The sequence below is a fragment of the Saccopteryx leptura genome, chromosome 2, assembly GCF_036850995.1.
Source record: "Saccopteryx leptura isolate mSacLep1 chromosome 2, mSacLep1_pri_phased_curated, whole genome shotgun sequence".
In the NCBI taxonomy this organism is placed as follows: domain Eukaryota; kingdom Metazoa; phylum Chordata; class Mammalia; order Chiroptera; family Emballonuridae; genus Saccopteryx; species Saccopteryx leptura.
In genome coordinates, this window is record NC_089504.1 from 348174692 (window position 1) to 348187314 (window position 12623).

Consider the following 12623-nt stretch of genomic DNA (forward strand, 5'->3'; position numbering starts at 1 on the left):
TTATCTCCAGGGAATGAGGCAGAGAGGAAAGGATTTTGATTATTTCTATATTTTATTTATTTTTTGGATATAAAGCAAGACAAAGCCCTAAAACTTGATTTAGTCGTAGTGATGAGTCATTAGTATCTGTTACATCAAAATGTTTCTTTGGGGAAAAAAAAATTTAAAGAGTGTTTTATGAAGTTTTGATGTAGTCTGTGATACTAGCTTTCTTCTCCCATCCTTATAATAAAAAGGTTTCATGATGGATTATTGGTTATAATACATAATTAACTGCAACATATAAGAAATATTTTCTTATTAAATTTTTTTTTGAAATTAAAAATAATTAAGTAGTTTTAGGTCCTGACTGGGTAGCAGTCGGTTAGAGCATCATTCTGATACGCCAAGGTTGCGGGTTTGATCTCTGGTCAGGACACATACAAGAATCAGCCAATGGATACATAGATAAGTAGAACAACAAATTGATGTCTCTCAAATAAAAATTTGAAAAGTAGTTATAAATTAGGGTTTTAGTAGAAAAAAATTGCTTTTACTGTAGCTCGCTAGTCAGATATTTAAATTCTGTGAATACTTATGCATTTATTACTACTTTTAATATGTGAATTGCTTTTGATTACTTAAAACTGCTTGTTTATCTCTATCATTGATGCACAAATAGTTTAGGTTTTAGTGATGTCTGAGTTTTTAAAAATTGCCTGTGACATACATTAGGCCAAGATGAAGATGTAAATATTATTAGTCAAGCTATTTCTGACACTGCTGGATTTTCTTTCCCCTTAGGTGAGGCAGGCAACCAATCAGATTGTGATGAATTGTGCTGATATTGACATTATAACAGCATCATATGTACCAGAGGGAGATGAAGGTAAGAGCTGTTTTTCATTTAAATTTGTTGTCCCTATTTGTATGTGTATGATATGTGAAGGATGGAGCAAAAAGAGGTGTTTACAGTTGTGAGCACATGAAACATAGAATTTATTCTTGTATTATTAATATATTATTTTTCATATGAACAGCTATAAACCTACTTTTGCCCTGCCCTATATTTTTGTGTGCTGCTGTGTGTGTAAATGTACATTTTTAGTTTAAGAAGATAATCAAGGTCTGTGACTTTAGAAATAGGAAAATTCTTTAGATATTCATGGGAAATATTTGAATATTGTAATCTGACTGTATTATAAGATAAAGAAAAGGTCACACTTTTAATTCTATTTCAAACAATAACTTATTTTATGCCTCTAGACAGATCACATTTTTAAATATAAAATGACTATAATACCATGCAAATAAAGGTGAATCGTTATTTTAAAAATTAAGCAATTTGAACATGGAAAGTTCATCAGGGGGGCTCAGTTCATATGTGGTTTTCTTAAAGATTTTTTTTCCTCTTGAATTATAGATTAAAATTTAGTTGGTTTACTCATAATTGAGAGAAAAATACTTGCTTAATGAGATCAAATATGAAGGTTAAAAGTTAGGTGATGGAGTTAGTTATAGGGGAGGAATAGATTAAAAAGAAACATGGTATATAGAATGTGTGGGAACTCAGTGGATATCTCACTATAGTGAGAACTATTTTAGACCTTGTAATTACAATAAGGATTAAATTTAGTAATCATTTTGGCATGGACTCATTTCTACATAAACTGCATTTTTTAAAGTTACCAAGTTTGCCTGACCAGGAGGTATACAGTGGGTAGATTGTCAGACTGGGACACAGAGGACCCAGATTTGAACCCCCGAGGTTGCTGGCTTGAGCGCAGGCTCATCCGGCTTGAGAACGGGCTCACCAGCTTGAGTGTGGGATCATAGACATGACCTCATAGTTGTTAGCTTGAGCCCAAGGTTGCTGCTGGCTTGAGCAAGGGGTCACTCACTCTGCTCTAACCCCCCCTTATCAAGGCACATACGAGCAAGCAATCAATGAACAATTAAGGTACCGCAACGAAGAATTGATGCTTCTCATCTCTCTCTCCCTTCCTGTCTGTCCCTATCTGTCTCTGTCAAAAAAAAGGGAAAAAATAGTTAACAAGTTTGCCATGAACTCATAGGTATATTAATATTGGAGCTAAATTGCTTTTTACTTTTTACTACACCTTGACATTTCTTGTCAAAATGGCTTATTGGTTAGTCTCGACTACTCCAGGACTCCCTCTTAGAAAGTCTTCTTGTTTGACATAAAATAAGTTAGAAATTTGACGTTTTAATTTACATTTGTTGCTGTTGGTTCCCCTCTCCTTTACATTATACTACTGAAAAGCATACAAGTAACATTTTAAGGCCTAGCAATAGTTATTCCATGAATTTTTATTAATTAGCTTGTCCATAGAAAGACAAAACAAGTAGCAGTTGACCATATTGCCAGGAAGTATTTCTATTAAACTGAGATCAAACTACTGCGATTTTAAGTTAGAGGAACAGATCTTTCAAGTGCATTTTGAATACATACCAACTTTTTAAAAATTGTTTGGTAAATGAAGGAGAGAGTATTTAATTTCCTTTTTTTTTAATTACTTGATTTTAGAGAGAGAGGGGAAGGGATACAAAAACATCGATTGGTTGTTCCACTTTATTTATGCATCCATTGGTTGATTCTTGTATGTGCCCTAACCTGCAATGAAACCCACAACCTTGATGTATCAGGACAGTGCACTAACCAACTGAGCTACTTGGCCTGAGCCTTATTTAATTTCTTTATCTGAAGAAGAATGAAAGCACCTTAGCCAAGCATATTAAGGCAAGCTTTCTTTGTTGTAGGTAGAGAACATTTAAATTCAGCGTTGGGTTTTTAAATGGTGTTTGGTAGAGATAGTAAAAGAAATGTGTGCTGTCCAGCTGGCATGGTTTCAGCTCAGGTTTGTTTTTTATCTTCCTCTACTAAAATGTCAAGTAAGAATTCTAAGAACTTAAATGATCTGAACTCATAGTGATCTGAATCTCAAGGAAACAGTGTTAATGTTCTCACTCAGAGGGTCTGAAGAGAAATGAAAACTTAGAGGAAATGAAGATTTGGAAAGAATTCAGATAAAACAAACATTTTTAGATACATAAAATATTTTCTTTACAACTAGCTAGGGTACATTTCTCAGCCCATTTCTCCTGCAGCAACAGGAAAATACTGGAGTCCTGTGTAAGCCCATTTTATTTTAAAGTGTAAGAGAATGAGAACTTGTATGAATTTGTTATTTTAAGTTTTCAATCAGAAACAAAGATAGATTTGGCCTTCTAGATATATATGTAGCGATATATATATATATATATATATATATATATATATATATATAGTTTAATTTTGCCCTTGGACATAATAGCATTTTTAAATTTTTATCTTATGAAAGAGTATAACGTATTGTTTCTTTATAAACTAGTAGTTGAGAATTTGACTGCCAAATCCTTCCAGGGCTGTATGCTGATGGCAGAGGAACAAATGATTCAATAGGAGAGATACCATTTACCCAGCTAATCTCCTGTAGTACCTATTAATACTGTTGAGTGCCTTCTGAAAGACTGATCAGCATATCTGTAGCCACCAAAATTTTGTGCTTTATGGTAAAATAATTATTTTGAAGGCATAAAATTATTGCTGCTTTGTGTGAGTTTTTAATTGATGAAAAAGGCCATCTTGTGATATGTCCAGTAACCCAGAAAGACCTATTGGCTTGTGTCTCTTTAAACCAAGGCACTGCCTTTTAAACAGAAGTAACTTATTTTAAAACCTGTTTGAAATCTGTATAATATTTTAAAAATGAGAAATCAGTAAGAAAAACGGCTAAAAACTGTTTTTTTACTGTTCTGCACTTCAAGGGTTGGTGAAATCACTAGCACTTAATCCAGTGCAAGGAATGCACCTCCCTACACAGTGCAAGGATTAGTATTGTCCTCAGCTTCTGCAAGAGAAATACGAAACTTTTGAGTGCCTGAACTCAGGTCCTGACAGGTAAAGAGTCTTTTAATTTATCATTAATAGATGGCTTGGGCCACATAGAGAATGTTCACTTGACAGTTTGTACCAACTTTTCCCTTAGAATACTCTACCAAGTATATGTTTGCAGAATTAGCTGTGTAAGAAAAATATTTTTTTTCATCAATGAGATAATATTTCATACAAAATTCTATATACTATAGTTTCAGATCCACCAGCATCACTTTGGTTTATCCATAATAAGGCACGTAAACTTTAACATGTTTATTCTTGAAGTAGGAATATATTTTTCAATGTGTGCATATATATTGTACATATGTATATTTAATAAAAGGATAAAACAGCTTAGAAGAAATATTGCCAAACATTAATAATTTAGAGCTGTTAACCTGAAAAAAAGAGGAATGTTTCTTGACACTTGATCATAAGCCTTTATCCAACTATTAGTAATATATATTCTGTCATACAATTATGTGTGGATTAATAATAATACCATTAATAAACGACCATCTCTTTTGCATGAGAGTTTCTATGTTGTCATTCTGAAAATACATAACACACCTCAGTGCTAGCCTCCAAACCAAGAAGACAGAAAGAGAAGGGAAATATCTCTTTTTTAATACAAATACAGTATATTGAAAAAAGATATAGAATTTCATAAGGACATTTTAAATGAAAGGAACCCAAGTATAACTTTAATTATGAAAATAATGATGTATGGTTGGGGCCTCAAACTAAAGTTACCCTTGAGGGTAAGCAAATAATAAACATGAGTGAATTAGGCTGGATATAGGAAAATAAGAATGTTGGGACAGCCTGACCAGGCAGTGGCGCAGTGGGTAGAGCATTGGATTGGGACGCAGAGATCCCAGGTTTGAAACCCTGAGATCACCAGCTTGAGTGTGGGCTAATCCAGCTTGAGCACTGGCTCACTGGCTTGAGTGTGGGATCATAGACATGACCCCATTGTCACTGGCTTGAGCCCAAGGTCGCTGGTTTGAGCAAGGGTTCACTTGCTCTGCTGTACCCCCCGGTTAAGGCACATATGAGAAAGCAATCAATGAACAACTAAGGAGCTGCAACAAAGAATTGATGCTTCTCATCTCTCTCCCTTCCTGTCTGTCTGTCCCTGTCACTGTCTCTGTCACACACACAAAAAAAGAATGTTGAGACAGAGGCTAAACAAGAGAGTACATGTTTCACACAACTATAATCAACTTTTAAGTTCTTTTCTGGCCAAAAAACATATTTGTGGGCCATACTGAATTCTGTTGAATTTGCAACCTCTGAAGAGGAAGTGCAGGGAACTGGTGTGTTACACATGTTCTTTATCACTTGAACATGAAGATAAGACTTGAACATAGCAGTCTCATTAAAAAGAGGAAAAACCCTATGAGATTCTCCTAGGTTCTTAGTTGAAACTGATATATGTATAATATGCCATGTTACTATTAAATATATTTGGCAAATTGTTTTAGTTTGTTGTATATTCCAGTGGTATAGACTTTTAAAAGACTTAGAATCTAGCATAATATCTCTTTGAGGTAGCTTTTAGAGGTTTTCAAGCATTAAAATGGCCTTATGTCTGAGATAATGTTCTTATTTTGTCTCTGGTTTATTTACTGTTCCTGAGTGTATTGAGTTTTGGGAATTTTGAACATGAAGTCTGTTATGTGCTATTACTCTTCTGAAGAATGGGTATATTAATGCATAAGCTAATCACTATTTCAGGCTACATTGAAGATCCAAATATTTTCCCAGTTTTTGGGGGACCTTCAAGGCATCCTGTTTTCTGAATTCAGTGGTGATTTTATTTTATTTTTAAATTATGAACTTTATTATTTTTAGAGCAGTTTTAAATTCACAGCATAATTCAGTGGAAAATAGAGATTTCCCATATATTCCCTTTCTCCACACTTGCATTGCCTCCCCTATGGTTAGCATCCCAAACCAGAGTGGCACATTTGTTACAGTTGATGAACCTACTATTGACACCTCATTATCATTCAAAATCCATAGTTTACATTAGGGCTCACTCTTGGTGTTATACATTCTGTAGGTTTTGACAAATGTTTAGTGACATGTATCCACCATTATAGTATAATACAGAATTGTTTCACTGCCATAAAAATCCTCTGTGCTTCTGTTTATTCAGCCCTTCCCTGTAATCCCTGGGACTACTAATCTTTTTACTGTCACCATAGTTTTATCTTTTCCAGAATGTTACTGAGTTTTAGTTAGAGTCATGCAGTATGTTGCCTTTTCAGATTGACTTTTTAAATTTAGTAATATGCATTAAGTTTTATTGTGGGTTTTTGGGTCTTTTCTGTGATTGATAGGTCTTTTTTTTTTTTTTTTGTATTTTTCTGAAGTTGGAAATGAGGCAGTCAGAATCCCGCATGTGCCCAACTGGGATTCACCTGGCATGCCCACCAGGGGGCAATGCTCTGCCTATCCGAGGCGTCGCTCTGTTGCAACCAGAGCCATCCTCAGCGCCCAGGCCAACTTTGCTCCAATGGAGCCTTGGCTGTGGGAGGGGAAGAGAGAGACAGAGAGGAAGGAGAGGGGAAGAGGTGGAGAAGCAGATGGGCGCTTCTCCTGTGTGCCCTGGCTGGGAATTGAACCCGGGACTCCTGCACGCCAGGCCGACTCTCTACCACTGAGCCAACTGGCCAGGGCCAATAGGTGAATAATTTGTAACTGTCAATATCCCATTATCTGTATGTACCAGTTTGTTTATCCATTCACCTACTGAAAGACTTCTTGGTTACTTCCAAGTTTTGCCATTATGAATAAAGGTGATACAAATATTTATGTGCAGGTTGTTGTAAGCATGTAAGTTTTCAACTCCTTTTGATAAGTACCAAGGAGCGCGATTGCTGGATCCTATGATAAGACTGTTTTTAATTTTGTAAGAAACTGCCAACTGTCTTCTAAACTACCATTTTGCATGCCCTCATCAATGAATGAGAGTTTCTGTTGCCTTACATGCCCCCCAGCATTTGGATTTTGGCCATTTGAAGAGGTGTGTAGTGGTATGTCATTATTGTTATAATTTGCAGATTCCTAATGACATGCTGTTGAACATCTTTTCATATACTTACTTGCCATCCGTATATATCCTGTTTAGGTCTTTTATGCAGTATTAGTTGGATTGTTCTTTTTCATATAGCTGAGTTTTAAGAATTCTTTATACATTTTGGGTAATAGTCCTTTATCAGATGTGTCTTTTGCAAATATTTTCAGTCAGTGACTTGTCTTCTCATTCTCTTGACATTGTCTTTCTCAGAACAGAAAATTTTCATTATAATGAAGTCCAGGTTAATATTTATTTCTTTCATGGATCATCCCTTTGATGTTGTATCTGAAAAGTCATCACCAGCCTGACCTGTGGTGGTGCAGTGGATAAAGCATTGACCTGGCGACCTGGAATGCTGAGGTCACCAGTTTGAAACCCTGGGCTTGCCCAGTCAAAGAACATATGAAAAGCAGCTACAACTAGAAGCTGTTGCTTCTTACCCCCCACTGCGTCACCTTTCTCTAAAAAAACAATAAGCCTGACCAGGCGGTGGTGCAGTGAATAGAGCTTCTGACTGGGATGTGGAGGACCCAGGTTCGAGTTGCCAGCTTGAGTGCGGGCTCATCTGGTTTGAGCAAGGCTCACCAGCTTGGACCCAAGGTCGCTGACTTGAGCAAGGGGTTACTTGGTCTGCTGAAGGCCCACGGTCAAGGCACATATGAGAAAGCAATCAATGAACAACTAAAGTGTCGCAACGAAAAACTGATGATTGATGCTTCTCATCTCTCTCCGTTCCTGTCTGTCTGTCTCTATCCCTCTCTCTGATTCTCTCTCTGTAAAAGAAAAATAAAATAAAAAAAACAATAAAATCTTTAAAAATAAATAAAAATAAAAAGTCATCCATACCCAGGGTCAACTATGTTTTTTCCTGTGTTATCTTTTAGGAGTTCTATAGATTTGCATTTTACATTAAGGTCTGTAATTAATTTTGAGTTAATTTTTATAAAAGGTCTGTGTTCTGATTAATTTTCTTTGCATGTGTGTATGTCCAGTTCTTCCAGCACCATGTGTTGAAAAGCTAGTTCTATTGTATTACTCTCTTTTATGCCAAAAATCAACTGACTGTATTTATATGGATCTATTTCTAGGCTCTCTGTTATATTCTGTTTGTTTATATCTCATATTTCTCGTACCACACCATCTTGATTACTGTAGATTTATAGTAAGCCTTGAAGTTGGGTACTGTCAGTCCTTTGACTTTGTTCTTCAGTATGGAGTTGTGTGTTGTGAGTTGTTTGCCTCTCCATATAACGTTTAGAATCAGTTTTTATTCATTTTTTCTTCTTTTTCCAAGTGAGAGGAGGGGAGATAGAGAGATAGACTCTAGCATGCGCCCTGACCAGGATCCACCCAGCAACCCCCATCTGGAGCCAATGCTCTACCCATCTGGGGCTATACTTGGAACTGAGCTACTTTTAGTGCCTGAGACGAGGCTCTGAGTCATCTTCAGTGCCTGGGGCCGACGTGCTCGAACCAATCGAGCCATGGCTGCAGGAGAAAAAGAGAGAGAGAGAGAAGGGGGAAGGGAAAGGGTAGAGAGGCACATGGTCACTTCTCCTATGTTCCCTGACCAAGAATTGAACCCAGGACATTCACATACCAAGCCAATGCTTTACCACTAAGCCAACCAGCCAGGGCCAGGATCAGATTTTCTTTTTTTCTTAAGTGAGAAACAGGGACACAGAGAGACAGACTCCCACTTGCGCCTCGATCAGGATCCACTTGGCCTGCCCCCCTATAGGGCCATGCTCTGCTCATCTGGGGCCATTGCTTTGTTGCTGGGCAACTGAGTTATTTTCAACACCTGAGGCAAGGCTATGGAGCCATCCTCAGCCCCCAGGGCCAACTTGCTTCAACCAAGCCATGGCTGGGGGGGGGGGGAGAGAGAGAGAAGGATGAGGGGGAGAGGTGGAGAAGCAGATGGTCGCTTCTACTGTGTGCCCTGACCGGGAATCAAACACGGATATCCACACACACGGCTGACGCTCTACCACTAAGCCAGCCAGGCAGGGCCAGAGGCAGCTTTTTAATATCCACAAAATAACTTTCTGGAATTTTGACTGGAATTGGCATCAAATCTGTAGATCAAGTTGAGAAGTACTGACATCTTGACAATATTGAGTCATCTTATTCATTTATTTAGTTCTTTCTTGGTATGTTTCATCAGAGTTTTGTAGTTTTATTCATATGGCTCTTAATACATATTTTGTCAGATTTATATCTAAGTATTTTATTTTGGTGGGTGATAATGTGTTTTTAATTTCAAATACTACGTATTCATTGCTAGTATATTGGGAAGTGATTGACTTATATATATATTAACCTTGTATCCTGCAACCTTACCATCATCGCTTGTTCGTTCTAGGAGCTTTTTGTCAAATCTTTGTTATTTTCTACATGACCTTGTCATTTGTAAGCAAAGAGTTTTATTTCTACCTTTTATTTCCTTTTCTTGTCTTGTTGTGTCAGCTAGAAGTGCAGTATGATGTTGAAAAGCAGTGATGAGAGGGGAAATCCTTGCCTTATTCTTCATCTTAGCTGGAAAGCTCAGTTTCTCACCGTTAAGTATGTTAACTAGATTTTTTTTTTTTTGTAGCAGAGACAGAGAGAGAAGGACAGATAGGAAGGGAGAGAGATGAGAAACATCAATTCTTTGTTGCGGCACCTTAGTTGTTCATTGATTGATTTCTCATATGTGCCTTGATTGGGGGGGGGGGGCAACAGCAGACCGAGTGACCCCTTGCTCAAGCCAGCGACCTTGGGCTTAAGCTGGTGAGACTTGCGCAAACCAGATGAGCCCACGCTCAAGCTGGCGACCTCGGGATCTTGAACCTGGGTCCTGCACATCCTAGTCCAACACTCTATGCACTGCGCCACTGCCTGGTCAAGCAACTGTAGAAATTTTATAGATATTCTTTATCAAGTTGAAGTTCATCTTTATTTCTAGTTTGCTGAGAGTTTTTGTCATTAATGGGTGTTAGGTTTTGTCAGATGCTTTTTCTGCATCTGTTGATATGATTATTTGATTTTTCTTCTTTAGTCTGTTGATGTGATGGAATACATTAATTAATTTTAGCCATGCATACTGGGATAAATCCCACTTGGTCATGGTATGTAGTTCTTTTTAGACATTGTTAGATTCAATTTGCTGATTTTCTTTTTTTTTTTTTAAGGATTTTTGCATGTATGTTTATAAGAGATAATGATTTGTAGTTTTCTCATAATGTCTTTGTCTAACTTTGATATTATGGTAATGCTGGTCTCATAAAGTAAGTGAAGAAGTATTCCTTCTGCTTCTATCCTCTGGAAGAGATTATAGAGGATGAGTATAATTATTTCCTTAAATGTTTGGTAGAATTCACGAGTGAACCCATCTGGGCCTGGTGCTGTTTTGGAAGCTTATTGATTATTGATTCAATTTATTTGTTAGTTATTGACCTATTCAGAATGTCTATTTCTTCTTGTGTGACTTCTTTTTTGTGTGGCAGAGACAGAGAGAGAGAGAGGGACAGATAGGGACAGACAGACAGAAAGGGAGGGAGATGAGAAACGTTAATTCTTCGTTGTGGTTCCTTAGTTGTTCATTGATTGATTTCTCATATGTGCCTTGACCAGGGGGCTACAGCAGACCAAGTGACCCCTTGCTCCAGCCAGCGACCTAGGGCTCAAGCTGGTGAGCCTTGCTCAAATCAAATGAGCTCGTGCTCAAGCTGGAGACCTCAGGGTCTCGAACCTGGGTTCTCCACGTCCCAGTCGGATGCTCTATCCACTGCGCCACCGCCTGGTCAGGCTTGTGTGACTTTTGACAGATTGTATGTTTCAATACCTTGAAACATTAAATTTATATGCACAGAATTTTTCATAGTATTCCTTTATTATCATTTTAATGTCCGTGGATTTGTAATGCTGTCCCTTTTTTTCAATTCTGATTTTAGTAATTTATCTCTTTTTTCTATTAGCTGGGCTAGTGGCTTACAATTTTGTTGATCTTTTCAAGAATCAGCTTTTTGGTTTTGTTTTTCTCTATTGATTTTCTGTTTTCAATTGCATTAATTTATGCTCTAATTTTTTTATTATTTCTTCTGCTTACTTTGGCTTTAATTTGTTCTTTCTTTAGTTTCCTAAGATGCAAGCTTAGATGATTGATTTTAGATCTTTCTTCCTTTCTAAGATATGATTTCCATACTATAAATTTCTCTCTATTGCTTTTACTGCATCCTACAGATTTTGGTAAGTTGTATTTTTTATTTTCATTTAGTTGAAAATATTTTAAATTTTTTCTTGAGATTTTTTTCTTTGACCTATGTGTTTTTTAGAAGCATATTGTTTAATCTCCAAGTATTTTGGAATTTATCCAGCTATTTTTCTGTTATTGATTTCTAGTTTAATTCCATTGTGGTCTGAGAGCAGACATTTTAGGATATTTAGTCTTTTAAATTTATTAAGGTATGTTTTTTGTTGTCCTTTTTTAAATTTATTTTTTTACAGAGACAGAGAGAGAGTCAGAGAGAGGGATAGATAGGGACAGACAGACAGGAACGAAGAGAGATGAGAAGCATCAATCATCAGTTTTTTGTTGCGACACCTTAGTTGTTCATTGATTGCTTTCTCATGTGCCTTGAACCGTGGGGCTAGAGCGGACTGAGTAACCCCTTGCTCTAGCCAGCGACCTTGGGCTCAAGGTGGTGAGCCTTGCTCAAACCAGATGAACCTACGCTCAAGCTGGCGAGCTCAGGGTCTCGAACCTGGGTCCTCCGCATCCCAGTACTAGGCTCTATCCACTGCGCCTGGTCAGGATATTAAGGTATGTTTTATGACCCAGATGTGATCTGTCTTGGTGGATGTGTCACATGAGCTTGAGTAGAATGTGTAATCAACTGTTGTTTGATGAAATAGTCTATACATGTCAATATATTTAGTTGATTGATGGTGCTTTTAAGTTCAGCTATATCCTTCTGATTTTCTGCTGCTGAATCTGTCTATTCTGTTAGAAGGGTGTTAAAGTCTATAATTTTAATAGTAGATCACCTATTTCTCTGCCATTTTATCATTTTTTGCCTTGTGTCAAAACATTGTTGTTAGACACATGCTGATTAAGGATTATGTTTTCTTGGTGTGTTGACTCCTTTATTACTATGTAATGCCCCTCTTAACTTTGTGTTTTTGAAGCAGACTTAAAAAATTAATATAGTTAGTCCCACTTCTTTTTGATTGTTAGCATAATCTATCTTTCTCCATTTCTTTTAATATGTGTCTTGATATTTAAAGTGGTTTTCTTATAGATAACATGTTGGGTTTTGTTGTTAAAACTACTCTGACAATCTCTTTTCATTGCTAAATTTAGACCTTTGATATTTAAGGTGATTATTGGTATCACTGGATTACTATCTACCATATTTATTAGTGTTTTCTATTTTCTATGTGTTGCTCTTGTTCTTTGTTCCTGTTTTTGTCTACCACACTTCTGCCTTTTAGGTTTTAATTGAGTGTTTTATATGATGCCCTTTTCTCTTCTTTCTTAGCATGTCAATTATGCTTTTTATTTTTAAGTTATTTTACTGGTTGCCTTGCAGTTTGAAATATATATTTACAACTAATACAAGTCCACTTTCAAATAAT

The 12623-nt window shown here is 36.7% G+C and overlaps 1 protein-coding gene across 2 annotated transcripts in view; it reads left to right on the forward strand.

Moving 5' to 3' along the window:
• NPEPPS (aminopeptidase puromycin sensitive) overlaps nucleotides 1–12623 on the forward strand; it is a 94583-nt gene that overhangs the window by 12974 nt on the left and 68986 nt on the right. For both annotated transcript variants that reach the window (XM_066364392.1, XM_066364391.1), the window contains exon 2: nucleotides 784–868. In XM_066364392.1, the coding sequence (XP_066220489.1) occupies nucleotides 784–868 (85 nt within the window). The remainder of the gene's footprint in view (nucleotides 1–783; nucleotides 869–12623) is intronic.